Source organism: Ixodes scapularis, unplaced genomic scaffold (genome assembly GCF_016920785.2).
Source record: "Ixodes scapularis isolate PalLabHiFi unplaced genomic scaffold, ASM1692078v2 PGA_scaffold3__209_contigs__length_174095766, whole genome shotgun sequence".
Classification (NCBI taxonomy): Eukaryota; Metazoa; Arthropoda; class Arachnida; order Ixodida; family Ixodidae; genus Ixodes; species Ixodes scapularis.
The window spans coordinates 78,980,657-79,007,703 of NW_024609868.1; the positions used below are offsets into that span (position 1 = coordinate 78,980,657).

At 45.3% G+C, this 27,047-nt stretch overlaps 1 protein-coding gene across 1 annotated transcript in view; it reads left to right on the plus strand.

The window, feature by feature from the left end:
- The first annotated feature begins 9,141 nt into the window (after positions 1-9,141).
- LOC8050674 (ATP-binding cassette sub-family F member 1) overlaps positions 9,142-27,047 on the plus strand; it is a 29,618-nt gene continuing 11,712 nt past the window's right edge. The window contains exons 1-13 of the mRNA XM_029994095.3: positions 9,142-9,532; positions 9,629-9,690; positions 9,775-9,906; positions 13,072-13,172; positions 13,257-13,342; positions 13,451-13,590; positions 15,722-15,870; positions 16,989-17,072; positions 18,116-18,240; positions 20,443-20,555; positions 21,515-21,689; positions 22,309-22,383; positions 22,651-22,721. Coding sequence (XP_029849955.2) covers positions 9,274-9,532; positions 9,629-9,690; positions 9,775-9,906; positions 13,072-13,172; positions 13,257-13,342; positions 13,451-13,590; positions 15,722-15,870; positions 16,989-17,072; positions 18,116-18,240; positions 20,443-20,555; positions 21,515-21,689; positions 22,309-22,383; positions 22,651-22,721 — 1,572 coding nt within the window. The 5' untranslated portion in view covers positions 9,142-9,273. The remainder of the gene's footprint in view (positions 9,533-9,628; positions 9,691-9,774; positions 9,907-13,071; positions 13,173-13,256; positions 13,343-13,450; positions 13,591-15,721; positions 15,871-16,988; positions 17,073-18,115; positions 18,241-20,442; positions 20,556-21,514; positions 21,690-22,308; positions 22,384-22,650; positions 22,722-27,047) is intronic.

The window sequence follows — 27,047 nt, forward strand, 5'->3', positions numbered from 1 at the left end:
GTCGCGCGTTCTACCAAACAGTTCAAGAAGACGGAAAGGGGGGAGTCCCCCTTGCCCGGAATCTCGCTTGTGTAGCAGGACACAGCCATTGTCCCCCTAAAAGATTATCCCGTCGCTCCAAATTCAGACAAAAGTTGCTTTCCTCACCCCGTTCACCCCGAAGCGGACAGTGCGGTGGAAGCTGCGTGCTCCTCGGGCCAGCCACACTTTTGCCACGTGATCACGCTCTCTCGCGCATACTGACGCGTAGAGAATGAGGCCAGGTGATGAGAGGAGGTGGCTGATTGGTCCGGCAAGCGCGTAGCTTCCATCACAATGTCAGCTTAGGGGTCACGGGATTATGTGAGGTCCGGTGCCGTGTGACGTGCGTTTGGGCTTGATGACGCGCTGCGGGGTCCGCGGGTGTATCCCAATGAAAAGGCAGAGCTTACGATGGGAAGGAGGTACGAAATAGTCCGCTGTGTTTTCAAAATTTTCGTACCGAAAGTCAGGTTTTTGACTTTCTACCTTTTTTCTTTTGGCCCACTGAACGATGTGCTATTAGTAAAATCCCAATATAAATTGATTCACTCCAGCCCGAAATTCGTTTCATGGGCCCTTTAACTCCGTGCTCATGTTTCGATTTCGGTTTCGAGCAGTTACGTTTTTTTTACTTTATTAAAAATATACGTGACTTTGTAGCAAAAACATTTATTGTGTAGTCTTCTGACACCATATTAAATCAAGGGTACTCCGGCGATCTCTTCATAGTCCCCTATTTGCTTGAAAATTTGCTAAACACACCAACTAACATCGCTGAAATAGTATCTAAAATATTAGGTCGAAATATTGTTTGTTTTGCGAAGTTATTGCATCTACAATTTTGGTCCTCAGTGTGTTTTTCGAACTGAAAGTCTCTACTGGCAACAACGAAAAAGTGACGCCAGTCGTTAGCATCCATTTATTCAGTGGAAAACATGGGTTCACTCTTTGGACTGTACAGCTTGTTCCCAACTGATTGTTATCAGTTGGGAACAAACTCTACAGTCCATGAAACTGCTTGTACAAGCAGTTTCATGGTGTCAAATGAATGCCTTGGAAGCTCGCTCTAGTACCCGCGCACCAGCAGGGAACAAAGGCTTGGCATAGAGTCATAGACCCTTTTTTAGACTGCTTGATCGTCTGTAGAAGGCAAATGCATGCCTTCAACTGACGTCACGGCACTGAAAAGTGCGGGTATATTTGGGTGTTGGCTTTTGCAAAATTTTCATTTGTCAATTTCACAATAACTTTTATGAATTTCGGAAAACCAAATAGCATACCGGAAAGGGTAAACGCCGGGGATTCAGAAAATATAGTTGGCGTACCTAAAAATATCGCTGGGTTAACCCTTTCAGGCGAGGTCGTTTAAAATTATTTAGAAGACATTAAACCGTCGTTTCGTTGAGTGAAGAACCGTATTGTTATCAAATTTCCGATACATTGAGCTTCGAAGTGACGTCAGGTTACGTGACACCAATTTTGTCGCTAAATACAGCAGGGAGACTGAATTGGTATATAGGTCACTTGACATCAATTTTCCGCTAAATTTACCGAGGAAACTAAACTGTTGTATAGATCACGTGACATCCACAGACGACCTAAACACCAATTCAGTTTCCCCACTAAATTTAGCGAGAAATACACGGACGGACGGACAGACAAAAGGCCGAAGGCCGACCAAGAAAACGGGACACGGGGTGTGGACAGTGGCGTAACCAGGAATTATTTATTGATTTATTTTTTTGTGTGTGTGTGTCGGGGGGGGGGGGGGGGGGTTGTACTATATTTGCGTGTAGTAGTCGATGTACTGTCGAATTAACAGGTACGTACACGGGCATCCTCCATTCCCCGGTTCGCTGAAAGAATTCGGTAGTCATTCAATATGTCTTCCTTTACTAAAGAAATTTACTAAGCGCGAATATTTTTTCAAGAGTCTCCGTCAGTATGTCAACATGCCTTGCAAGACGGTCCTCTCTGGTAATTTCATCTGCGTGCTGACTCAGAGGTACTGCAGCAAGCGTCTGGTATCGGACGTCAGCAGGTTGAACTGCGCAAGATAATGCGCGTGACTTCGACCTGGTAAACATGAAGGACCATTCTGAAACGGAAGGCCCCACCTACACGCACTGGCAGGGAAGCTGCCATGCCCACCTCGAACAGGTATATCTCTAGAGGGATTTCACAGTCTCGACGCTTACGTCGCAAGTTCATCCACTGGCCTTCTCAAATCATGCATGACTTGGTCACCGTAACGGTGGGAAGACCAGCCCTTCAGATCAAGAAGTCATTTTGGTGGAGCGGCTGGAAGCTCAACGAAAGCACATTAGAAGACGACACGCTTCGTGTCCAGATCAAAGACCTCATCGAGAGCAGGACTCAAGGGGTGAAGATGAGCACCGTGCTATGGGAGGATGGGAAAGCAGACATGTTGTTGGCCACGTACCGATACAGTTTCAAAAAGCGGCACGCACAAAAGCAGATAAGCGCCTCCTAACGAAGACCCTGAAAATCCTCATTGTGGAGGAATCTTTACGCAATACATCCGAGACTGCACAGTTCGCGTTTTGGAGCTGCTCGAGAAGGAGTACCGCGCGCTATGGTCAGCAGCAGAGCACTGTTTCTGGACAGGGATGAAGAGCCAAGTAAGATATTCAAAACAAAAGAGCGCCAGCACGCTTCGCTGAACAGGATTCCGACGCTGCGGGTCGGTGAAACCGACTGGCCAAAAGGATATCGAAGGTGTTTTTCTGCAGGCCTACACCAAACTGTTTACGGAAGCAGAGGACGACGAAATCTGCCGAAATGTAGGGGGCGCGCTGCCCAAGCAATTCGAAGCGGTCCAAAAACAGATGAACCAGAATATTGCGACATCAAGTGGAAGCGGTCATAAAGGATTATGCTCTACGCAAATCGCCAGGAGTCGATGGACTCGACAGCCACTTCTACAGGACGTTCGCAACCCAGATAGGTCCGATTCTGCGCGACCTTTTCGCCGGCGTACTCAAGCGAGGGCTGAGGGGGGCTATGTTGCACGTTTTGGACTCCCAGGAGACTTGGGAGAAGGAAGTGACGTCAGCGACTAGAGCAAACGCAGATTGGATGTTGACAGAAGAAAACAAAATCAACATCCAATCTGCATTTAGTGCGTTGTTGACGTCACTTCCTTCTCCCTAGTCTCCTTGAAGTCCAAAACGTACAACATAGCCCCCCAGGGGGGGGGGGGGGGGGGGGGGGGGGCTATGTTGTACGTTTGCGCCAGGCGGTCACGGTGCTCATCCCGAAGAAGAGCTCAAAGGGAGTCCCGAAGGTCGACCACTTTCGTCCCATCAGCATGCTGACGGCAGATTATAAAATCCTCGCAAAGATTGTGGCAAAGCGGCTGGAGTGAGTCCTGCGAGACGTTGTCGGAGAACATTAGGCGTACCGAATCAAGGGACGAGCAATGGACCTTTTTCCAGTAAGGAGTGCCCCATGACGGTTTCGCCGCCTACTACAAATGGAGGGCAACCGGACTCGCCTTCTCCCATAGGAACAGATTAGTGTCGCAAGAAAACAGTGCCCCCCAAAAATGGCGAAAGGGCGGTCAAGGTCAAGTGGAAAGGGTGTGCGCGTGCGCAGACGCTTACTGGAAAAAGGTCCATTGGCACAAACCTGCACTCGATGAGAATCGTGTGCGAGGCTGGATGGTTGGATGGATGGATGAATACGGCTGAGCCCTTTGGATCGGGCGGTAGCTTACGCCACCTAGCCATTTTGTTTTACCATTTAAGCTTAGAATATTTAAATGTGAAATCTATATTCACTCCGCAGTGCAAAGAAAGTGAGGCTGCAAACGTGTTAAGGGTTCCTCTGGCGGTGCTCCCGATGGACCTCAGCAAGGCCTTCGACCGGGTAGGGCACTCCTTCCTCTTCCGGCTCCTAGAAGTGTGTGGGATCGGTGAGCGCTTGCTTCGCTACGTGCAGCTCTGCTACCGTGACGTCACGACGCGCTTGCTGCTGAACGGTATCAGGACGGCCCCAATCGCAGTGACCAGATTTATTCGACAGGGCTGCCTAATGTCATCGGTACTGTTTGCATTGTACCTCTAACTCTTGTGCAGGACGATCATCAGTGACGAGAGTATTCGCGGGTTAACCCTGCCGTCGGGCTCGCTTAAAGTGCTCGTGAATGCGGACGATGTCGCGGTGATAGGCTCCTCAACGACGCAGGTGCAGGCGGTGATACAACACGTCACGGTCGTCTGTGGTGCCTCGGGTGCGTCGATGAGCTCTGACAAGTCTGTAAGAGTTTGGCTCGGATACTGGGACTTGCAACCAGGAACCTCTCTTGGAATCAACTGGATGACGAGTATGACAAACTACTTTGATATAAATTTTAACACAATACATGTACAATAAAGTGCTGGGAGCGGTGGTTTGGACATTAATCGCCTCCGAAGCAAAGTCATGGACTGGCACGCCACGTAACTTTCTTTGTTCAATCGCGCATTTATCTGTAACTCGGTGTTTTTTCCAACCGTTTGGTACGCGGCACAAGTGTTGCCGTGCTCCCAGAGTGACAATGCAAAAGTGCATCGCTTCTTTGTTACCTTTGTTCAGCGATTAATCTTTTTTACCGAAACCAATTTCCTGATACTCTTTTCGTTCAGAGTACTGGAAGTTTTCCCATACCATGACTGGAGGGAAATACGGGAGAATCCCGGTCACGTTGCTTAAAGTTTTACAGAGAAATAGCGGCGGCAAAGATGTTTTTCGAAGCTCACTTTTCGAAGGAATATCTCCAAAAGGTTAAAAGAAAAACTCTATACTGGAACACAGTACCGTAATTTTTCGGGGAGTACAGTTGTTAACTGCACTCGCCTGCCCGATTCCATCTGGATGAGCTTCGTACCGGCACGCGTTCGTGTAATCACTGCTGGGTAGTGCACGTTGAGGACCCCACGTTAAAGGGACACTGACACCCCCCAAAATTTTTTTTTAATTTTTTGCCAGGCGCTTCATTATGGTGTCGGAGGACTACCCAATTAATATTTTGCAACAGAGTAGCGTATTTTTTTAATAAAGCCAAAAGACGCAACTGCTCGAAACCGAAACCGAAACCCGACGGAGGTCGGAGAAGTGGAGAGAAGAGAGTGGAGTGGCGGAAGTCACGTGGCTACACGCAACCGTGTGTTTTTTGTTTTTTTTTTTTTTTCTCCTCCTTTCCGTAGCAGACGACATGCGGCGTACCGGAACTATTCACCGAGCGATTCTTTTGCAGTTATGTATGTTCCGCTCGTTGTTCTGTACTCCTAGATGAGTTGTTTTGTACATTGAGGAGTTGGAGATGAGTAGTGAGTGCCCGTGGGGAATTTTGATCGGCTCCGAGAAGAATACACCCAAGATGTTGCATGAAGAGCTGGCTCACATGCCCTGCGTCCGAAACAGAAGTGGCATTGTGCGACAGAGTTTCCGAAAGATCAAAGGGATCGGGACCAATGGCTGGCTGCAATTCCTGTAGACCATTTACGGGCACCTCGGAAAGCGGACGTTACCTGATTTATATGCTCCTTGCATTTTGTGGAAAGTGATTACATTGAGTTCGCAGGGGTCAAAATGTAAATCCCGTACCATTTAATTCAGCGACGTGTCGTCCACAACATTTGTTTCTTATTTTTTGTTTCTTCAGTGATAATTGTTTAAAAAGAAAAAGAAATGTAGACATCAAAAATATTAAAAAAAAAAAAAAAGTTTCACGGGGGATCGAACCCGGTCCTACCGCGTGAGAAGCGGACGTCTTTCCCACTGAGCTACTGGGGCACCCCGAATTTGGGGAATCTCTTTCCTTAGTAATAATTCAGCCGATAAACTAAGTTGGAAAGTTTGCTGCCGATTTTTCTCTAGTAAAAGCACTCCCGGGTCGAAGTCGGGATGCACCGCGCATAGGCGACATTCTCACGTAGTAAAGAAATCGTACGCGTGCATACTCAACTCGAAGTAGACACGTCGTGCTTGACGTTTGCGCGAGCGATGTCTTCAGCCACGAGAAGGGAGCGACGGCTCGGCGAGCTCTTCGTGCAAATCGGCTTGGTGATCGGGCGTGTCGTACGGGATGAATACCAGTTCTTTTGATCAGTCCCAAATTTCTCTTTTAAAGGCAGACAAAATTCGCCGGTACCGCGAACGACAGTTCTGAAATAGAGGTCCCACGCCCGTCGTCCGCTGCCATCGCCGTCCCTGCGAGTCCCACGATACGCGAAACGACGCACGCACAGATTGCTTCCGGTTGTCTGTGGAACTTTTTTTTTCAATCAACGTATTTGCAGCTTTTTAGAAGCCACAAAAAATGGGTTTCATATTTTTTTCTATTTTTAATATTGAGTGTGTGCCTTCAGTGATCCACGACTTTGATTAAATTTGGTGGTCGCATCGATACCTTAGAAAACGGCCCGTGACCGCGGAAAAGAGAGTGAGCGAGACTCGAACCGGCCAGTTCTTGATCGGCGGTTTTCGGGCGGAAAGAAACCGAATTTCGAGCCGTAAATTCTGTTCTGGGTAGTTGAGCTCTCATATGTCACGTACAACTAAAAACCTCGGCGAGCATAAATACCCTGTCAGTGTCCCTTTAACGCTTGTGCTGCACTGGCTAAATTCCTCATCTACAGCTAAGAGACAAGTCACCCGTTGGGGCGTACAGCACCAAGCTTGTCTAAACATACAAGCATCACCACTTTTTTCTCTTTTACTAAAAAAAAAAAGCGATGATTTTGGGTGAGGAGCGTGAGGGAGGTTGACTGTTGACTCCGCCAATTCACCCCTTTGCCTACGCCACTGCGAGTTGGGTGCGGAGACGGAGCGAGACATAAAGAATCTAGAAACGCACACTTTTGTGGGTCTTTTCTTTGAGTAGTTGAGTACACAAGCACCTTTCTTACCCATTCTACACGTCTTCGCGAACAAAAACTTACTTGCACGTCGAGCCACACACAGCAAGAAGCTAAAAAAAAAAAAAAAACCGCTCTTCCGCAGGTAACATTTGTATACTGCAATGACAGGGCAACAGGTACGATAAAACGGGACTGTCGTTGGACTGTCCCAGCCAAAACGGGACCTTTTCGAATGTGAGCATATGTAAATCGTAGCCATCTGTTATTCTTCCATCCACCCTGCCGCCCCCGTTCCGTTCTTTCCTTCCAAATGGACCTTTTCCACATACCGACGGCACCAGGCGGTGGCTGCACGAACTAAAAGTCGAGGAAGTGACCTACCTGCACTACCAATCGATAATGGGAGCTACGCTACCAGTTTCTTCGCTCTCTGAGAAGCGGCGCCTGCCCAACGCGATCCGTGGCGTCCACCCAAACGTCGTGTTTTCCTTTCCGTCGGCGTTCTTTTTTTGTGTAACTCAATTATATATATGCTGCAGTTACGTGTTCTACTCGCTGATATGCAGCCTCCTTCCGAATTTCCTCGATTTTTCGTTCCGACTTCCGCCGCTTGGCATCGGGCGCTCGCGCGTGCGCAGAACGCTTCTCGGGAAAGGTCCATTGCTCCCCACAACCCGAGTTCTCTAGAGCCAACGAGCCCTCGCCGTTCAAACCGACCGTCCATCTTTCTCGCCCTCAGTTCTACCCATCACCCAAATGTAAACACCAGCCAATTAAGTCGACTCTTCTCGCAAGCCCCGCAGCCGACTTCTTCGGCACAGCTGTAACCTTACCCCTTACCTCATAAACCAGCCTCGCTATCGCCCCTGCCCGCTGCCATCGCCTCAAGATACTCCAAGCCCGAGTTCTCCTCCAGTTGCTTCCGCCCGTCCCACTGACTCAGGCATACCTTCCTTTTCCGTAATAAACAGTTATCTTAATCTTTAAACTTGTTCTTTCTTCCTGGGGCCTACCATCGGCCCTCACACGAAATTCACGTGCCGATTAATAGAAGGTCGAAACCACCCTGCACGGCCCCTGTTGGCAACTGTGGAATCCCTGCACAATGGCGGACTAAACCCAGAACGCCAGGGCACACCTTATGCATTTCGTTGTATTAGAAGGCAAACACACTCCCACAGAAGGTGACGGTCGCAGGGACGTTGCACTTTCGACGCTGTTTGATTGGCTCGTCTGCTCCAAGCGTTGGCCGCGCTCCGACATCCGCTATTTTATGGGATGACTCGCACGTTCCATGACCTCAGTTCCGCCATTGTGCAGGGATTCATCTTATTGAATAAAACACCGAGACTGGGACGAGAAGCAGTGGCGTATTCAGGAAGGGGGGTGGAGGTTTATGGGGCTGCAGCCCCCGCCCCTCGAAATGCAACCGAACCTAGATTTGACCCCTCTCCCCCTTTCCGCTCCCCAAACCATGGAACAACCCCAGCCCAGCCACCCCGCCCCTTTCCTCCCCCCTTAAAATATTCCTCGCAGTGGCGTACCAACTTCTTTCTCAGTGGGGGGGGCAAACCAGACCCCCCCCCTCTCCCATTGCCTCTCTTCCCCACCCAGGGCCGGGGCCTTTGGTATCCCTTGGGCGCCGCCGGCCAGTGTTTGCCCTGCCCAGTGGCGGCTGTTTCAGGGGGTGGCAAAACACATGCCTTGCCCCCCCCCCCCCCCCCCCCCCCCCCACTCTAATAAGAACTGGGGGGCAAGCGCCCCCCCCCCCCCCCCCTTCCCCCCGGGTCGGTACGCCCATGATTCCTGGCTACGCCACTGACGAGAAGGGACGGACGAACACAAGACTTCGTGTTTGTCCGAAATCCAGCCGACACAAGATATGGCCCCTCTCCCCTTTTTCGCTCCCCAAACCATAAAACATCTTCAAAAAAAAAAAAAAAAAAAAAAAAAAATGGCGTTCGCTATTTACGAGAAGGGACGGACAACAAGACTTTGTGTGTTGTCCGTCTATTCTTGTCTCAGTCTCGGGGTTTTAGTCAATAATGTTCAAACATCACCACCTCGTTTGCGCCCTCCGGGTGCCCAAGGCTGCCCAAGGTGCCTCCTTGCTTTCCCGCCTTTTCCGCAGCCAAAAATCTTCAAATCGTTTCAAGCCCAACAAAGTCTGTAGGTCAGTGGCGCCACCAGATGTCAACAAGTAGAAGCTCAAAAATTTATGCTTTCAGCGGACAAAGTTAGCGACTTTTGCAGCCGTGTACCTTAGGTCTGGCAACCAATAGCCCCGACAACGTGCAATTTTTCGGCCTGTGTGCGTATTTCGCCGGTGAGATTCTCTGATATTCCCTTAAATTTAATTTAATATTTAGCCAGAAACACTCCTAAAATGCCACCTAAGAAGTCTAAAACAAAACCGGCAAAAAAGGACAAGCCAGAAAAGTCTGGAAAATCTCAGAATACCGAAGAGGCCGTCGGTAAGCACTTGGAAGACCTCGACTTGAATGACGGCGATGACTCCGACTCCGACTTCGAAGCTCCCAAAACCTCCAAAAACAAGTTTACCGCTCTAGAAAGTGACGGCGAGGACGAAAACAGCGACGACTCCGAGAATGAAACCAAGGGTAAAGGCGATAGAGACAGCAAAGGTGAGAAATGTTCAAACATATGACCCTCTTTTTTTGGATGTCCGTATTGGCAGCTCGACTGACATTCTGGGCCGATGTCTTTTCTTCTCTTTCTAGAGTCGGAATCCTTCGCGTCTAAAAAGATGTCACACAAGGAAAAGAAGTTAATGAAGAAGCAGGTATTGTGCTGGATCCTTCTTAACAGTACTTCCTTGACAGGGGGCTTCGTGTTTTCATGCAAGTGCGTACGCTATTTTTTTTAGTCGGAATACCAGAAGCAGATCGAGAGCCTCAACAAAGGAAAAACTGCCTCAGATGGGGAGCAGTTCACGGTGTCTCAGGCTGACAAGTCCGCCGCTCAGCAGCAACAACTTGAAAATGCTATTGACATCAAGGTAGGGAATTCGACTAGTTCGTAGAATGTTTCACCTGCGAGCTGACGTTTTCTTGACACTTGTTTTACCCGAAAGCTGCTTGAATGAATTTCTATGGACATTTGAAATTGCAGGGTTATCCTTAAACCAAATAACATTTGACAACAGATGGTGCAAGTGTGTGGGTAGCTCACTTCCATTATGCTCATGGTTTATCTGCCTTATTCACTCAACAGAAACACAATGGGTAAAATAGAGAAGAAACAAAAATGCACAAACATATTAGTTAGGCTTCATGAAAACATACGGTAATTAGGATATTTCTCGCAACTATATACTCTGTTTCATACTTAGTGTGCAACGCTCTCAAAGCTACTGGCGCGAGCATGGGGCTTGACCTCGTTGATCATTTGCACGTGTTCTCGCGCAAACAAAACCATAGATGAAGCCATGCGCTCGCGCCAGTAGCTTTGACAGTGTTGCACGCTAAGTATGAAACGGAGTATAGCTGGTATTCACTGGACGCCATATTTGAGGTGACTGCTCATAGTGCATGCTCGAGATGAGTTCTTATTTATGATCTCCCAAAGGAGACAATCTTGATGGTGTGCAATGTGCGTGTTGGAAGCGTTGTGGAAGCCTGCCGTCATCACGTGCTCAGCACCAGCGAGCTCAGCTATGGCCGCCAGTGAATACCACCTATAGACCAACACGCGGCTCTGACGTCACGACTCTGCGGTGGCTTTGTTGTCGCCATGGCGCATGTGCAGAAGCTTCACCTCACGCGAATCTGGTTTCTGCGTTCGTGCAGTGCCCACACTTGGTGTGGGTGTGGGCAAACGCAAACTTGTTTGTAAACAGTGTGTCGGTCTATAGCTGCGGCATTACTCTTGCTAGAATGCAAATATTTGACGCTACTGAGGTGTGTGGTTAAAGGGAAACTGAAGCGGTTCCGTATCTGAGGAAAAGTTCTTAAATCATCTTCATTTGGCCTCCGGGATCACAAGCATCGAGATTATTTTTAAATTTTTTGCACAGGGGCTGCCGAAGCCCCTCCTTCCCTGAGTGTGACATCATATCTCAAGTTTTTGGAATCTTCGCTCTCATGTATCTTCAGTGCCTATCAAAGCTTTGCTCGCGCACTCTTGCTACTTTCGAAAAGGTCAGAAAAAGACGTCACAAATGGAGTAGGGGAATATACCTGGCAAGCCTGCAATTGCAGGCTTTGCCCACATGAGCGACACGCGCTTGGCGGCCGAAAGGTCTGGGTATAACGTAACGACTGGTCGAAGGTTTTTAGTGTTTTCTTGCGTTTAGTTGCATCTTCGGGGAAAACAAATGTGATATTCAGATTCACGGGATAAAAATACTGTAGAATTCACCTCAAACTCGTTTATTTGAAGAACCTTTTCAGGTACCCTTTAATAATATCTGTCATCCATGCTAGATACAGTGATGCCAATCTTGTATTGATGTAAGACTTTGGTTTGAGCTTGTTGGTTCATAATAATTTAAAAGGTTAAAAGTGCAAAACAGCAAGAATGGAGAAGAAAACACACGACACAGACAGGCACTAACTTGCAACTGATTTTATCCCAATCAGTCAAACCAGTGTACGTGTGCAGACAAAGTTGCCACTCATGCCTTGAAATGTCTGATTGACTTGCATGTTGTCAGAATTTTTAGGTATGTAGACGATTGTCTGGTCTTTGTGGATGTTCCCCCGGAGAATAGCTTTGGTGACTTAGTTACAAAGATTTTCAATTTGTTTGCTGCCTTGTCTGATGGACTAAAGTTCATCTGGGAGCCTCCCAAGGACACGTGCATCCAGTTTCTGGATCTGAGGCTTGCATTTTGTGAAAGTCGCATGTGTTGGTGGCCCAAACTGCGTACAAGGAAAAGCTTTGTCATTTGACAGTGCTTATTTAAAGTCTATGAAAAGAGGCATAACTTCTTTCTGCCTTCAGGCCGCCTTGTCAAAAAGTTGGCATCACGAAGTAGCAACCAGTTTTACTCATCAGATAGAGTGCAACAACGCAGGTTACCTTGCCTGCTTGATTTCCAGTGTGTGTGAAAACATCCTTCAAAGAATCAAGCGTAGCACTAGCACAGATGGGGTTCAACAAAAGAAAGTTAAGAAATCAAAAATTCAATTGATTCTTTATTTGCCTAGGGTGTCACACAATTTGGAGAAGATAGCTGTTAAATATGAAGTTAATGTTGTTTTTCTGTGCCGTGCAAGCTGGCAAACGTTTGTTGTATGAAGACAAGGGAGAAGGATGTTGAGTGCTTGAAGAAGCACGTCACAATTTACAGCCTGTTCATCTTATGCTGTTTGCAAGATACTACTGACATGCGGGTGCATTTATGTAGTACAGACGGTGCCTTATTTTAATTAAAGGGCGCATAAGCATAGACTTGCAATTCATAATAAGTCGAGGGGCATGTTGTGGTTGCGATGTTGCAATGTGAACCCCCTTTCAGAACTAACAAAGTTTAATAAAAGAGCCCGTAACAAGACAGAAAGGGAGATAGTTGAGGCTTTTCTTTTTTATTTCAGAGCATCGGGTAACAACTGCGTCAGCATGCCGTCCATTGTTCTTAGTGACAGAGGGGTTTCTTTTCTAGACGGTTTCGTCTCGATTGTATGACTCTTAGGATTTGGATCTTAGGACACAAGTGTAGAATTGTGTAATTTGTTGTTTATATTCTGAAGTGGGTGCATGAGCTGCAACTTTGTGCGTGCATTTGCGCTGGTTTGACTGACTGAGATGAAATATCAGTTGCAAGTTAGCGCCTGTCTATGTCGTGTGTTTTTTTCTTCTTCGCCCTTGTGGTTTTGTGCTTTTAACCTTTTAAATCATTGTATTGATGATCTGCAGTCAGGTATGTAGGATCGATTTGTTAACAACTCGTGTTGCAGGTAAAAGGTGTAATTTTAAGTTTTGTGGAGCATATTGACTTGCCAATCAATCTGTAAATGGTTTGCCGAAATAACTTCATCATTGAACGCTTTTCAAGAAAGTGATGTCAACTAAATGTAACCAACAACAAAGTGTTAGTACACTTCAAGAAGTTGAATCTCAAAGATGGGCTAAACCCCTTTGAACAGTTGTTAGTAACAATTTTTGTGTCATTCATTTGTTAAGCTTCAATAGACCTTGCTGACAGTTTTTGCTCTTCCAGGTTGAAAATTTTTCTATATCGGCTCGAGGCAAGGACTTGTTTGTGAATGCCAGCCTTACAATCACTGCTGGGAGACGATATGGCTTGGTTGGCCCTAATGGGTAAGTCTATCTTTTATACTGGCATGGTTAGCGTGAAGCTTGCACATTGGTGCCTTCATTACTCAAATTCTAATTGGTTTCCAGGCATGGAAAGACGACCCTGCTGAAACACATTGCCAACCGCTCATTAAACATTCCTCCAAACATTGACGTCCTCCTCTGTGAACAGGGTATTTATAGTTGTAACCTTGGATAGATCAGTTTGTTGATTTCAGCTCTCGCTTGCCTACTTTGCGTGCTGTTTAAGACCTCTTATTTGTCTTATGACTTGACGACAGAGGTGGTTGCTGATGAGACTCCAGCTGTGGACGTGGTCCTCAAGGCAGACTTCAAGCGTACGGCACTCTTGAGCGAGCTGAAGAAACTTGAAGAAGAGTCGTCCACCGGCAACCTCAAGAACCAGGAGCGGATAACAGAAGTAAGGTGGTGACCATAATGGAGGACTGTGGCTCAAGATGACACTTAGGAGTGTTGTGCCATCAGGACATGGTTCATTGTGGGCGGTTTCTGTACATCAAGCAACTACTATTTCATTACATTCCAAGAAGACCATTTACCAGGCAACACCGTCCCTCGCTTGATTCTCACCTTGAGCTTCACCTTCAATTTCTCAAGTTTATTTGCTCACCCTTTGACCCACAGGTGCATCTAATGTTGCAGAGGGAGCTGGGCTGCATCTAATCCCATTGAACAAAGCCCTTGGGTGGGCTCATGTTGCAGAGATGAATGATGTAGTTCTTTATGTTGAGTAGCTCGTTCTTGTTTGTTGTGCAATCTCACCGTCTTTCCTATGTGTTGGGCATGCCTTCTGGCTGGCACTCATTCTTTTTTGTAAAGCATGAAATGCTTTTTAACCCTACCCCACAATCCCAAAATTTTGTCTCTCCGTCCATCCATGCATTTTCCGCTAAATTTAGTGAGGAAATTGGCATTGCATGGCGTATACACCTTGCAAAAATTGTTGGCACATGACCTATACATCAACTCAGTTTCCCCGCTAAATTTAGCGGGAAATTGATGTCACACGACCTATACACCAATTCAGTTACCCGCTAAATTTAGCAGAAAATTTACTTCTTGTGACCCAGACACCAATCGAGTTTGCCCGCTAAATTTAGTGGGGGAGTTTATTTGCTAAATATAGCGGGAAAATAGACGTCACATGACACCGATTTCCTGTAACGCATTTCATGCATTGTAGAACTTTAAAAGTGAAGGTAGCTACCACTTTTTCTTTTTTTGCCTATTGTTGATAGATTGTGGATTCAACTTTTTAGTCAGTGAATTTGCCTTGTTTGCAAGGTTTGTGAGCACTGTACTTGCATACCTCATTGTTTGTTTTGTTAAAATGATGGTCTTATTGAATTTGATGTGAATAACTTATAAGTAGGCCACAAACTGGGTGATATTACTAGAGAAGAGTAAAAATAGTCTGCCAGGATAAAAAAAATTTTCAATTGGTTAATATTGAGAAATGCTGCCTATTTGGCTAAAAAAATTTGTGGAAATGTGAAGTCAAGGAATGAAAGTTTTTCTTATTGCCAGAAGTGACAGGACCTAAAGCGATCATTAATATTTAAATTAAATTAATTATACAAAAATGTTAGGCATGGGCAAATGAAATGAATTTTAGGTTTGAATCAAATCTAAACTGAATAATAGTTTTGCTCGAATAATTTTGAATCAGTTTGGTTAACAGTGTTTTATAAACAAAGAATAGAACAGGGTAATTAATATAAAAGCTAGGGATGTAGGCTTCAAGTGCTTATTAGGCATTCAAAGCAAATAAAAAGAAGTTGCATTAATATTATTCAGTTTAATAACATATTAATATCTTAACACTACCTTTGTCTACCTCAGGCAGTTACTTGCTGCACTTCCTCTTATAAACAAAAGCTATATTTTCATTCAATCTTTTTCTGATGTCCTTTGGTTGTTAATAACTTTCACTATTAATTGCTGATTGTGCTGTTTGTGTTTTGGGAAGCTTTCAAAACATGGCAACCTTTCAAGACCAGGTGAACATTCAAAAGGATCCGCAGATAGCGCTGTACACGCAGACAAATAGTAAAAAAAGTTTTGTGGCCTACTTAGACTTGAGTAATGGGTATTTTGTTTTCTTTTTGTTTTTCCCTCTGTCTAGGTCCTTTTATCTATGTGAGCACACTAATATAATAATAATAATCTTTATTTGCAGAGGAATTTTACCCCTAGTGGCTTGTTCGTCTAGAACAGAAAGGTGAAAGCCAGTACGCTCGCACGTCTGCTAGCCAGCCACCCGGGGAAGGAGGAAAAAAAAAACGTGACAAAAACATCTCAAGAAGAACATCGTTGAAGAGCATATGAAACACTTTGATATACGCTCAAATAATTATTGCGAGAATGCGCTGCGAAGGGCTGCTACTGGGTCTGTCCGGTCAGTAGGGAGGGGGAATGAACAGACAAGGGGGCTGCTAAGAAGTACCTAAGAATGGCACGGAGTTAGTGTTGTCTGTTACATCGGAACAATGACATGGTACTTAACCCTGTGAAATTGTTTCGCCCTACAGGTTTATGAAGAGTTGCAGGTGATCGGTGCTGACTCGGCCGAGTCCCGTGCACGCCGCATCCTCGCCGGTCTGGGATTCACCCGAGAAATGCAGGACCGTCCCACCAACCACTTCTCTGGAGGCTGGAGGATGAGGGTGTCCCTCGCAAGGTGCAGTAATAACGAGTTGATTGCCATCATAGTTTGGGGGTGCAGATTGACGCATCCTCCCCTTTCTTGGCCTCTGTGCCTCCCAGACGAGTTGTCGTTCATGCCTCCGCTTCTTTGTTTCAGTATTGCACACGTTATACAGTAAAAAAAGCACAGATTCTATAATTACTCCCAACCGTTGAAAAATATTGGACTTCATTACTTGACCCTGAAAAGTAGTAGTCAAATGATTAAATTGCAAGTAACATCACTTTGATCAGTTTTCCAGATTATGTGGTTGTTGCAAGCCATCGTACCTGCTTTGTGTTCATACTACAATGACTGCAACAGTTTTAGTTGCTACATGTAGGTAGTCTACATTAGCCCCTTAAGGCCAAATTTTTTTTTTCCAAAAGTAACCTAAAAGTGCCATATCTTTTTTTATTTTGAATTGTTATTCCTCTAGTATTACACATAAAATTTGAAAAGTTTATTGCGCAAAAATCAGTGTAGGCAAAAAAAAATATTTGCCAACTAAAGCGAGTGCTGCCCATCTATGATCAGCGCCGCAAAACTACTTGGACGAGCCTTGCTCGTCCGTGGAATTGAGGGTCACCGAAAAAACCACTGGACGAGCTGAGCTCGTCCACGGCATTTTTAGCCAGAAAGTGACGGACGAGCTCAGCTCGTCCAAGGCACTTAAGGGGTTAGGCTTCCTTATTGCTGCTACTAGTATCTTTCTTTTGTGAACAGATGGTGAGCATTGTTTTAGCGCTATAGTGTTTAAAGGAACAGGTGGTTTTCATAAGTATAAATTTTTATAATTAAAACAGTGATTTAGTAGCTAGTCTGATTATGCACAATTTGAAAAATTAATTGAATGCAAGTTGTCTGTTTAGATGCATATCATGCATGTCCGCTTTAGTCAAGTATAAAACAAAGGTGCTGGCTTGCATCTTCATTTCTTTTTTATGGTTTGCATTGCTGTACCAATTTACTGCTTCGTGATCTGTAGTTCCAAGCTTGATGGTGTAAGTTTGCTTCATTGAGGGAAAATGCAATATAATTTGCATATTGTATTTTATCTGTTCCTAAAAGCATATAAAAGCTAAATGCCTCTTCTGTTTTTTTTTTTTAAGGGCACTCTTCGTGGAACCGACTTTACTCTTACTCGATGAACCGACCAACCACTTGGATCTGAATGCCGTCATTTGGCTTGACAAGTGAGTGAGCCTTGCTAATAATACAGCACTGTCGTCTTGACGTCATCCTCTCCCAAACAATGAGGGTGGCAAAGGAGTTAAAAATGGATGGAAAGTGGGAGAGTTATGAGTGGATCCCTGCATGGGCTGGACCTAAGCCCGGGCCCGAGACCTGCTTTATTTTCCAATGCTGTGGTACCTCCAGTCAGGTTGGGCTCGGGCCAGGTCGGATCAGGTAGGCATCCCATTGGGCTGCGCCGAGGTCAAGTAACACTTACATTCCTGAGCCAGGTCGGGCCTCAAAAGGTAGGCCTGTGCAGAGCTCTAGGGCTGGGATAGTAAAGGAGGAAACAGGCAGAAGTATAAAATGCAAAGTGTGTGTCAGTTTCTGAAGGGACACCGATATTTCCAAAGAATTGTTAAGTTTTTATGCAAAACATAGGACTGCGCTGTCAAGACACTACCGAAACATTCTTTTTGCTGGGAAGTCGCATATTTATTGAGAAAAGCGAAAACTAGGAGACCAGTACAATGGACAACGATGTCGAACAAAACGGGAGTCACGAGTAGTTTCTGATCATATAGACTGTGTGTGGTCAGACATTTTTTAAACCCGTGTATTTTTGTTTTTTGAGTGGTTGAACAAATTACATTTTATTAATCTTAATACTTTTATTATGAGTATGTGCCTTGTGTGGGCTAAAAGTTAAAAAAATATGCACATGTCTATGGAAAAGAAAGTGGGAGCTGACCTTAACAGACGATTCTCCACTGACAATTTTCATGCAGACGAGCTTGATCTCGAGATGCAGATATTGTCTGATGTAATCAGAAATGTGCATCAATGTGTTGTCAACCTTGCACCTTGTTCTAGTTCTGCTTGAAGATGTCTTAATGTTGTACGTGATTATCCCAGCTATCTGTTGTCAACCTTGCACCTTGTTTTAGTGCCGTTTGAAGATGTCTTAATGTTGTGTGGGATTATCCCAGCTATCTATTGTCAACCTTGCACCTTGTTCTAGTGCCGTTTGAAGATGTCTTAATGTTGTGTGGGATTATCCCAGCTATCTTCAAGTCTGGAAGAAGACCTTGCTGGTTGTGTCCCACGACCAGAGTTTCTTGGACAACATCTGCACTGATGTTATTCATCTGGACAATCAGAAACTGTTCTACTACCGGGGCAACTTCAGTAAGTTGGGGTGTCCCTCATCCTCTCCCTAGACAATTCAGAACAAAAATCGAGGGACACTGACTGACGTTACAAGTTTTCAATTGAAAGCCGGTTCGTGTCTTAGACATAGCAACATTTATACCCTGTTTTTATTTTATTTATCTGGTTTAATTTAGTACAGTGAAACCTCGTTGATACATTCCCGGTTTTTGCATTTTCCCGGCTTTTACGTTCGGAAGCACCGGTCCCCCGGAGCTCCCATAGGAAAACACGTTAATTTCCTGCTCAGTGCGTCCTTATGTCCAAAGAGCCGACGACACTGGCCAATTCACACGACAATCCGATTCGCGGACGGGTTGGTCTCGTGACGGCACGTTAGCGGATCGTTTTCCTCTCATGCGCATTCAGACGGAGGGAGAGACAAAATACCGAGGTTCGACCGAACCACTTAACGACTGCATAGTGGCACCACTGTCGAAGTGTTACGTTTGTCACTAAGGTTGTGGCACTATCGCATTAATACGAAAAATAGTTGTTGTGTGCTGTTGTTACATGCTGTGCATGACAGAACACCGCGAGATGCTTAGCACAAAGTGCCACTACCTTTACTAACCTTAACAGAAGTGTGGTCCGGCTCGAGGAACGTCGGAGTAGGAGTGACAAAGTCATGGGCTTGCGAAGGGGTGTTTGCCCATGTCGTTGTTCCCACACACTCGTGCGCAACACTTCAAAGCGCCACACGTGCAAAAGGGACAACCTTGTTGGGTCTTGCTCTTGCCAAATGAGGAATGGTTGGATGTGCAGGACAGAGTGCAGCGTGCTAGACGAGTTTTGACAAAAGCCTCTTGACACGGACTTGGAGAAGTACCGGAACCTGCAGTGTGTCAGCCGGGGACAGTTCCTGCAGATTTCTTCTCGCGTGGAACGGAGAATCGCACGACCAAACAAATCGACGAATGGACGGAACAGACAAAAGGAAACAAAGTGCCATCTTTATTTTGCTTGTCAGAAAAAAAAAAAGAAAAAAAATGTGTCATTGCCGAATAAGACGCTTTTTGTATCAGCGCATGTCAAAAATCCGTGGACCGAAAAAGCCAAGCGCCTTTTTACTTGCAAATTTTTTTATATCAAACACGTTTAGTCGGGCAACATTTTTCTTTTTTTTAACGAGCAACACTAAATTGGTGCATACTTGTGCTTTTTTCTGTTCTTGTTCATTTGCTGGTCCGTGTTGTTGCACGGTTCTTGGTTCCACACGCACTGCTGCTGCAGGTTCTGGTAGTGCTCCGGGTTCATGTAGAGAAGCTTCTGTCAAAATTTGTCGTGCACACCGCAATCTCCTGCATGTGTTCTACAGCCTGTCATCTGGCAAGACCTCTTTCGTGGCTTTGGTATACTGAAATGTTGCGCACAATTGTGCATGGACAAACCAACGAAGACATTGGCAAGTGCCCATCTGTAAGACCAAGACTCCGTCGCTTGCCCGCAAGTTCATATTGATGAATGTTTACACAGTTCTTTTGAATGTATTTGAGATCACGCCTACAAACTCTTACAGTATGTTTGTTTAAAGGGTAACTGCAAAGAAAAAAGTGTTTTGTTAAACAGCCTATATGGGACAAGCATGTCACAAAACAAATCTTCCGCGAAACAACAAATTTTTTCTAGCAATATTTACGCCACCGGACGTAATTTAGTCGGAGCCACAACTTCTCCATATCTGAAACTCGCGCTCTTTCGACTCGCGCGAAGTGGCTGTTATACGTCACTCCGTGACATATAGCAGCCATTTTGTGACGTGTAATACCAACTTTGTGGCGCGCGATTTCAAACGGACGAAATAGCCGCAAACTAAAATCAATCTCGCGCAATAAATATTGCTGTAAACAATTTTGTTTTTGGTGGAAAAATTGTTTTGTGACATGTTTGTCCTAATTAGGCTGTTTTAAAATGCACTTTTTTTTCTTTGCAGTTACCCTTTAAGTTTACACCTACAAATGTTATGTTTCTGTGAAATAAATTGCTTTGCAACAGTTATCTGTCTCATATCTAACACCCCACCCCCCCCCCCCCCCGAATGGCGTTCTTGTCCCTTTCGTTTTCCCGAATCATACATTTTATTTCCCCGATCCCCTGAAAAACATATCAATGAGGCTCTACTGTACCTTTATTTGCGAGGAGACACAACTCATGCAATTGCCATTTTTTTCTCATGTTTAGGCCAGTTCAAGAAGATGTATGTCCAGCGTCGAAGAGAATTGGTCAAGGAGTTTGAGAAGCAGGAGAAGAAAATAAAGCAGATGAAAATGTCTGGAGTGTCAAGCAAAGTTGCCGTGAGTCACTGTTCTCCGATGTTTTCCCACATCAGATTCATTTGTTTAATGGACCATGATATGAGTTTGCAGCTTTCACTGATTAGTAACCCAGTAAATTCTGCACTCATAAAACCCAAAACAGGAATTTGTTTTCGTTCGGGTAAATTATCTTTATATAAAGTAATAATGAAAACCTAATTAGGCTCCCCTTCTCGTTTCACCAACGAAACAAGTAACCACATGTGTTGTGACAGCTAGGACCCCAGTAGCGCATCATTGCCCTCTCTAAAAACTGTTTGGTGGTTTTTTGCCGGCTCATGCTGTCAATGTTCATCACAGTCGCACACCTGGGTTGCAAATGCTTATAGCATGCACTGTGCACGGACAATATTATAGTTTTTGTTTGCCAGTGTGGCACTAAAATGCCGCAAATGCAAACCCTAATATTTGACGGAGGACTGATTGTTACCGAGCGCAGTCTGAGTGATGCAGTGCTCATATTCACTTTGCAAGTTAGGTTCAAATGACAGGCTTCAGCCCAGCGCAGGCACCGTAGTGAGAATGCAGAAAACTTCGAAAAGGACCAAAAAGCAAAACAAAATAACATCCATCCTTATTTTTTTTAAATTCACAGCAATAATAATGACGTTTCCAGCTCCCTACCCTTATGTGGTAGTTGGAAAAGTTTGTTTACAATATCGTTTCATGGTCCCTTTAAAAATAAGTTACTTAACAGAAGATATACTCTTACACTGGTGTAAAGATCCAAAGCCACTGTTTCTGTTTCCCATACCAAATGGTAGAAAACTATTTCGTAGGGCAGGCAAGCTATGTACAGTAACTCGTGGACCAACAATCCTGACGGAGCGTTGTCTGACTGCTTTTCACTTCTAGCTGGAGCCAGCTATAGTACGCTGCAGGCACTACTTATTAGCTGGGTGTTAGGTTTATTGTGGAATCGTTTTATGGTTCTCCAGACAAAGACGACAGTCCAGGCTCTGACGAGGAAACAGCAGAAGAACAAGCAGAAGCTCCAAGGGACAGAGGAGGACAGCGGTCCACCAGATCTGATCCAGAAGCCTCGGGACTATATTGTCAAGTTCAAGTTCCCGAACCCACCACCGCTGAACCCCCCCATCCTTGGTCTTTACAGTGAGTCTTTGTGTTGTGGTGGTGTCATTGAGACAGTCCAGTAAAGCGTCCTCGGTAGAACTCCATAATGGCAACAATACTTTCAGGTGCAGACAAAGTTTTGTACAATTGGCATTTTAAGCTCAGCAGAGTTCCTTTGTCTTACTTTGCATCATGCGACCTCTAGCTATTGTCAGCATAAGTCCCGTGATGAGGGTGCTCTTTAACAAAGACACTTGTCTTGTACAATCTAGTGGGAACGGTAAAGCCCAGGCTTTACTTGCCCAGTTGCTCTTTTTTTTTTTCTAGTTTAGCTCTTTTTGTACTTGCGCTTCTAAGGTGGTTGCACCTCATTTTTTACAATCTAATCTTTTACGTGTACTTGTTGTGAAAATGTTTTTATTATTAGATAGTGATAGCAACATTCTGTTATAATTCAAAGGTCTATCCTGTCGCGTGCCTTTTTGCACTCGGAGTAAAGGCTGCGTAGCAGTTGCAGAACTCTGTCTTTTGTACGGGACAAAACGGGCGGTGCTAGCCATCCATTTGGCACCCTACTAACTCATCAGCTTGCTAGTGCTTGATGTGTGCTAGATCAATATATTCTACTCTAAGTGAAATCTACCGGCTTTCGTTGCAGACGTCGACTTCGGATACCCAGGACAGCCCCTGCTGTTCAAATCTCTTGATTTTGGTATTGACATGTCGTCCAGAGGTGAGTTGGGGTAGATAACGTGTAAAGGGGAGCAGTTCATTCTCTCCAGCTAAGCGTCAGATGCTCTATCAGCTTTCGAGTTTTCTAAAGTTAATTGGGACTTTACTCTAGAGGGAGGCAATCAATAGCATTTTACTGATGAACTTGTGATAACTTTTCTCAACTGCAAACCCACTCCTGCGGAGATATGGTCATGGTACCCTCAAGTTCCATGTGTAAAACAAAAGCTGAAAATGTGGCTATATATTGTCTTTTTGTTTTCTGCAGTTGCTGTTGTTGGACCGAACGGAGTCGGGAAAAGTACATTCCTCAAACTCCTGTGTGGCGACTTAACTCCCGTAAGTTTGCTATATGCATTGGTCTTCGGGCCTGCAGTAAAATGAGCCGGAAAAATCAGTGCTTGTGCATATAGCAAGTTAAAAGTTGAATTGAAAGTGTGTTTTAGCGGTTAGTTTTACCTTTGGAAATTTAAAGCCTGGCTTCGTTCCCGTGAAAGACGAGAACAACACACTTGAACAGTTTGGTGGCGCAGACGACAGAGTCTAGCCAACGACCAAGTTTTGGGGCCCCTGTCAAGAGACGGTTCCAACTCTCATTTATTGTCTGCCTTTATGTTAAAGCACGCCCTCGTCAAACATTGTGACGGCTGCGGTGTATAAAAATCAAGATGGTCCTTAGCTGTGTTCGATTTTCTTTCACCGGTGCAGAAAAGTGTGGGGCGGTGTACTTTTGATTGTATCTAAATACGCATTCCGGAAGTACACTGCCCTACACTTCGTAGAAAAGTATAGGTCAATGTACTTCCAGTTTTCTCGTTTGACTTAATTGGCAAGAATACTGAAACGGGCTTTCGTTTGCGCATATAACGCAGTGCCAATATACATATCCAGACTGAGCCGTGCAGTTTCACCACGCCAACCGTTCAAATATATAAATGCGAGTTGTACATGTACCAACTTCTTTTTGTAAAAACGGCAATGATACCTTTTCATGCTTCCTGCATATTCCATTGCACGTTTTTCTTTTTTTTTTTGTAAGAACCTTTTGGAAGCTTTTTGAGTTCTTATTAGCAGCTTCAACTGCCTTCATACTTTGTTAGGATTACGTCCTTTTTTATTGCGATATACCATATTTCTTGGTCTGTAAATCGTGCCTTTGTATAAGTTGCACCCCCCTACAAACGGCCATTTAAAATTTGTGTATAAGTTGCACCTTTGTATGAGTCACACTTAAAAATTTGTCATGTCGGCGCAATGAAACGGCTTCCATAAGCCCGCATGTGCACATTGGTATAGCGATACTGTATGCATAACCAGGAGCCAATTTCAATATCCTTGCATTGAATTGAATGAGCCATACAACCCTTGCGGTGAATTTGCGCAATGAGGTTCATACTTATAGAAGTCAAAAACATATAGATTGCACTGGCGGAAATTTTGTAAAACAAATGTGACTTATTCCAGCAGAAAATAGGGTAATCATACAGAGCTGATAAAATTGAATAAAATCACCAACCAAATTCTATATGGAGGTCCCAACGTTCTAAAACCAGCTCGGTTTTTAATTCGGGGGCGACTATTTACAGATAAGGAACAGCGGCTCTGTTTTCTTCTACGGTGTGTTCTCTTTTCTGACTTCTTTGCCAGGTTAGTTCGCTCACATAGGATAATGGTAGTATGCCAGTGGACCTATTGACATTTCCTTGTGTTTCGATATGCCATGACCCTAGGCTGATAGAAGTTCGTCTCAACATTTACGATGCAGGTGTTTGCAAAGTCTATGCCAGGGGTGGCCAGGCTGACCGGGCCTAAGAGCCGCAAACAAACCCACGAAGCTTCCAAGAGCTGCGGGGGGGGGGGGGGGGGGCAACATTTTTGTACAGAACAATAAACAAAGCTCGAACTACTTTCAATCCATCCTAGTCAAAAGCAGTGCAACTGTACGTGAGGTAGCAGTAGCACAAGACTACAAAACCACAACATGTCTTTCGATTTAATACATCATCCATTTCTCTGTTTGGGGAAATGCTCGTGTGACCGGGAGGAAGGTTGGGGAGTAAGGGGGGGGGGGGGGGGGGGGAGCCGCGAGCCGCACTTCAACAAGCGAAGAGCCGCGTGTGGCTCGCGAGCCGGAGTTTGGCCACCCTCGGTTTATGCGATGGTTATTGTCCTCACAGTGCTCAGCAACAGTGCCGCACTCCTGGTCAAATTTTCGTGCATCGTTTTTGTTTCGCCGATGTAGGTGGCAGGGCACTCTGCACATGGAATTGAATACACAGCACCCTGCGCTCTTTCTTCAGAGGGAATATTTCAGTCACAGCATCATACATTTAAGTCTTGATACCAGTTTGTGGGGCACCCAAATACCTTCTTTTGCCAGCGTACGTGCCAGCGCTTTGCTAGTTCCCTTTATGTAGGGAACGTACATGCGGGTGTTTGGGTGAAGCCACGTGCCATTTTGTGGCTGAAGGTGTCGGCGATTGCAATTTTGACGCCGGGCAACACGACTGACGAAACTGATGGTATAACCATTCTTCTTGAAATTGGTGATGACTGTTTCCCTTTTGTTTTTTCGATCCATCTGTGATGATTAGATGCTCCTCGCTCTGGACCGCAGGGCCGTAACCACACAAGTATTGCGACTCATTGGGTGGTTTGTGTCAAACTGGAGGTAACATCCTGTGTGAGTCGGCTTTCTGTATACTGTAAACCCCAGTCCTTCACCATACCTCTTCATAAGCACATCCGGAAACAGTAAAATGTTGTCTTTCTAACTTTCCACTGTGAATCGGATGGCCGGCTCTTTGGTGTTTAGATGTGCTAGGACGCTGTCTATTTCAAACTTCTTTAGGATACAAAAGATATCATCTTATTCAGGTCTTTCTCTTTCTCGACGGCATCTTTGGCCGTGGCGATTGCCGGGGGAGCAGGAACGCTTCAATAAAATCACGTCAAAAGACACCAGGCTCTTCTTGGCTGTGACCTTTAGTTCCCAAACGAGCCCCATGAAATGGCCAGAGTTTTGCACATACCGTAAAATACTGCAGAAGGCCCATTTCATACAAGCACCCACTATTAACATTTCCAAAACTTGGGAATTCTGCAAAGTATTTGCTAATTGTCCACTTTCTCCAAAGTGCCGGCATCAGCCGAAAATATTCACCTCGTTGCAGCAGCCATCAGACCGCCAGCGGTGATGACGGGGATATCCGCTTTCTTGCGATCGAAAGGGAAAAACTACTTGTGATGAGAGGATTCACTTATTCTGCACTGACTCAGATTTGTTTTCTGGGTTCAGTGACAATGAATAGGTACTAACTAGTTTATTCATTTTGACATGATAAAAGATGAGGGGAACCCCATCATTCATCATGTGAAAATAAATGTGCTTTCTCTGATTCCATTCACCCTTCTTACCTTCAAAGCTCTTTATTGACCGGCATATTGGTTTTTACCGACTTGACTGGACAAGTGCCCATGTCTAGATTAATTGAGTTTTCAGTGAAAGTGAGGTGGGCGCTTCCTCGGTATTTTACGGTAGGTCGGAGTTTTTCCAATGAGGGGGGAGAGAGTGTGGTGGGGGTAGTTGGAGAGTCAGGCACGTAGCCAGGATTTTGTTTCGGGGGGTGCCCGCCCATGACAAAATGCTGTATGAGGGAGGAGAGGAGGCCCCCGCAAAACGGAAGATTTCGGGGAGAGCTCAGGCCCCATGGGCCGCTCCCCTGGCTACATGCCTGTGGAGAGTGTCTGAAGCGGCGAGATAGTGAAATCTACGATGGGCCGGAGAGGAATGTTGGGCTTATGGATCTTAGGGAACCCGTAGAATCCAGATGAAGAGTTATTTCTGCAAATCAGTCGTGGGTGCAGGTTTCTCGATTTGAGATGTTTTTTTGAAGATTTCGGCCAGGATCTCGTTCTATTTTGTCTGGATCTGTGTCGTAGGGTAATTTTTTTTAGTTTTGGGTAAGCCAAGCTATTGAGGAGATTCCAAACCTTGATCTCTTAGTCATCTCAGTCTATGTGCAAAACTCCGGCCATTTCGTGGGGCTCGTCTTGGAACTCAAGGTCACTGCCGAGGAGAGACTGGTATCCTTTGACGTGATTTCATTGTTCACAAGCGTTACTGTTCCCCTGGCAATCGCCATGGCTACAAACACCCCCAAGAAAGAGAAAGACTTGAATGAAAGGACTAGCCTTAGCGTCGATGAACTGTGTCACCTCCTTGAGTTATGCGTTAGCAGCACTTACCTCAGCTTCAAAGGAGAGTTTTAAAGCCAAACCAGCGGAACTGTCACGGGTGCATTGATCTTGATCACCGCAGCAATTCTGACAATGGAGGCCATCGAGCAAAGGGTGCTGTGGTCATTCGTCACAACCCCAAAAGGGCTTTTTTGCTACATCAACAATATTTTTTGTATCAAAAAGTCTGAAGTAGGCAACGTTCTGGGGCATCTAAACACCATAGAGCCGGCCATCCAATTCACAGTGGAACATGAGAAGGACAACACCTTACCGTTTTGGGATGTGCTTATGAAGAGGCAAGGTGGACGCCTGGAGTTTACAGTATACAGAAAGCTGACTCACACAGGACGTTAACTCCAGTTTGACTGAAAACATCCAATAAGTCGCAAGGCTTCGGTGGTTACGACCCTGTTGTCCAGAGTG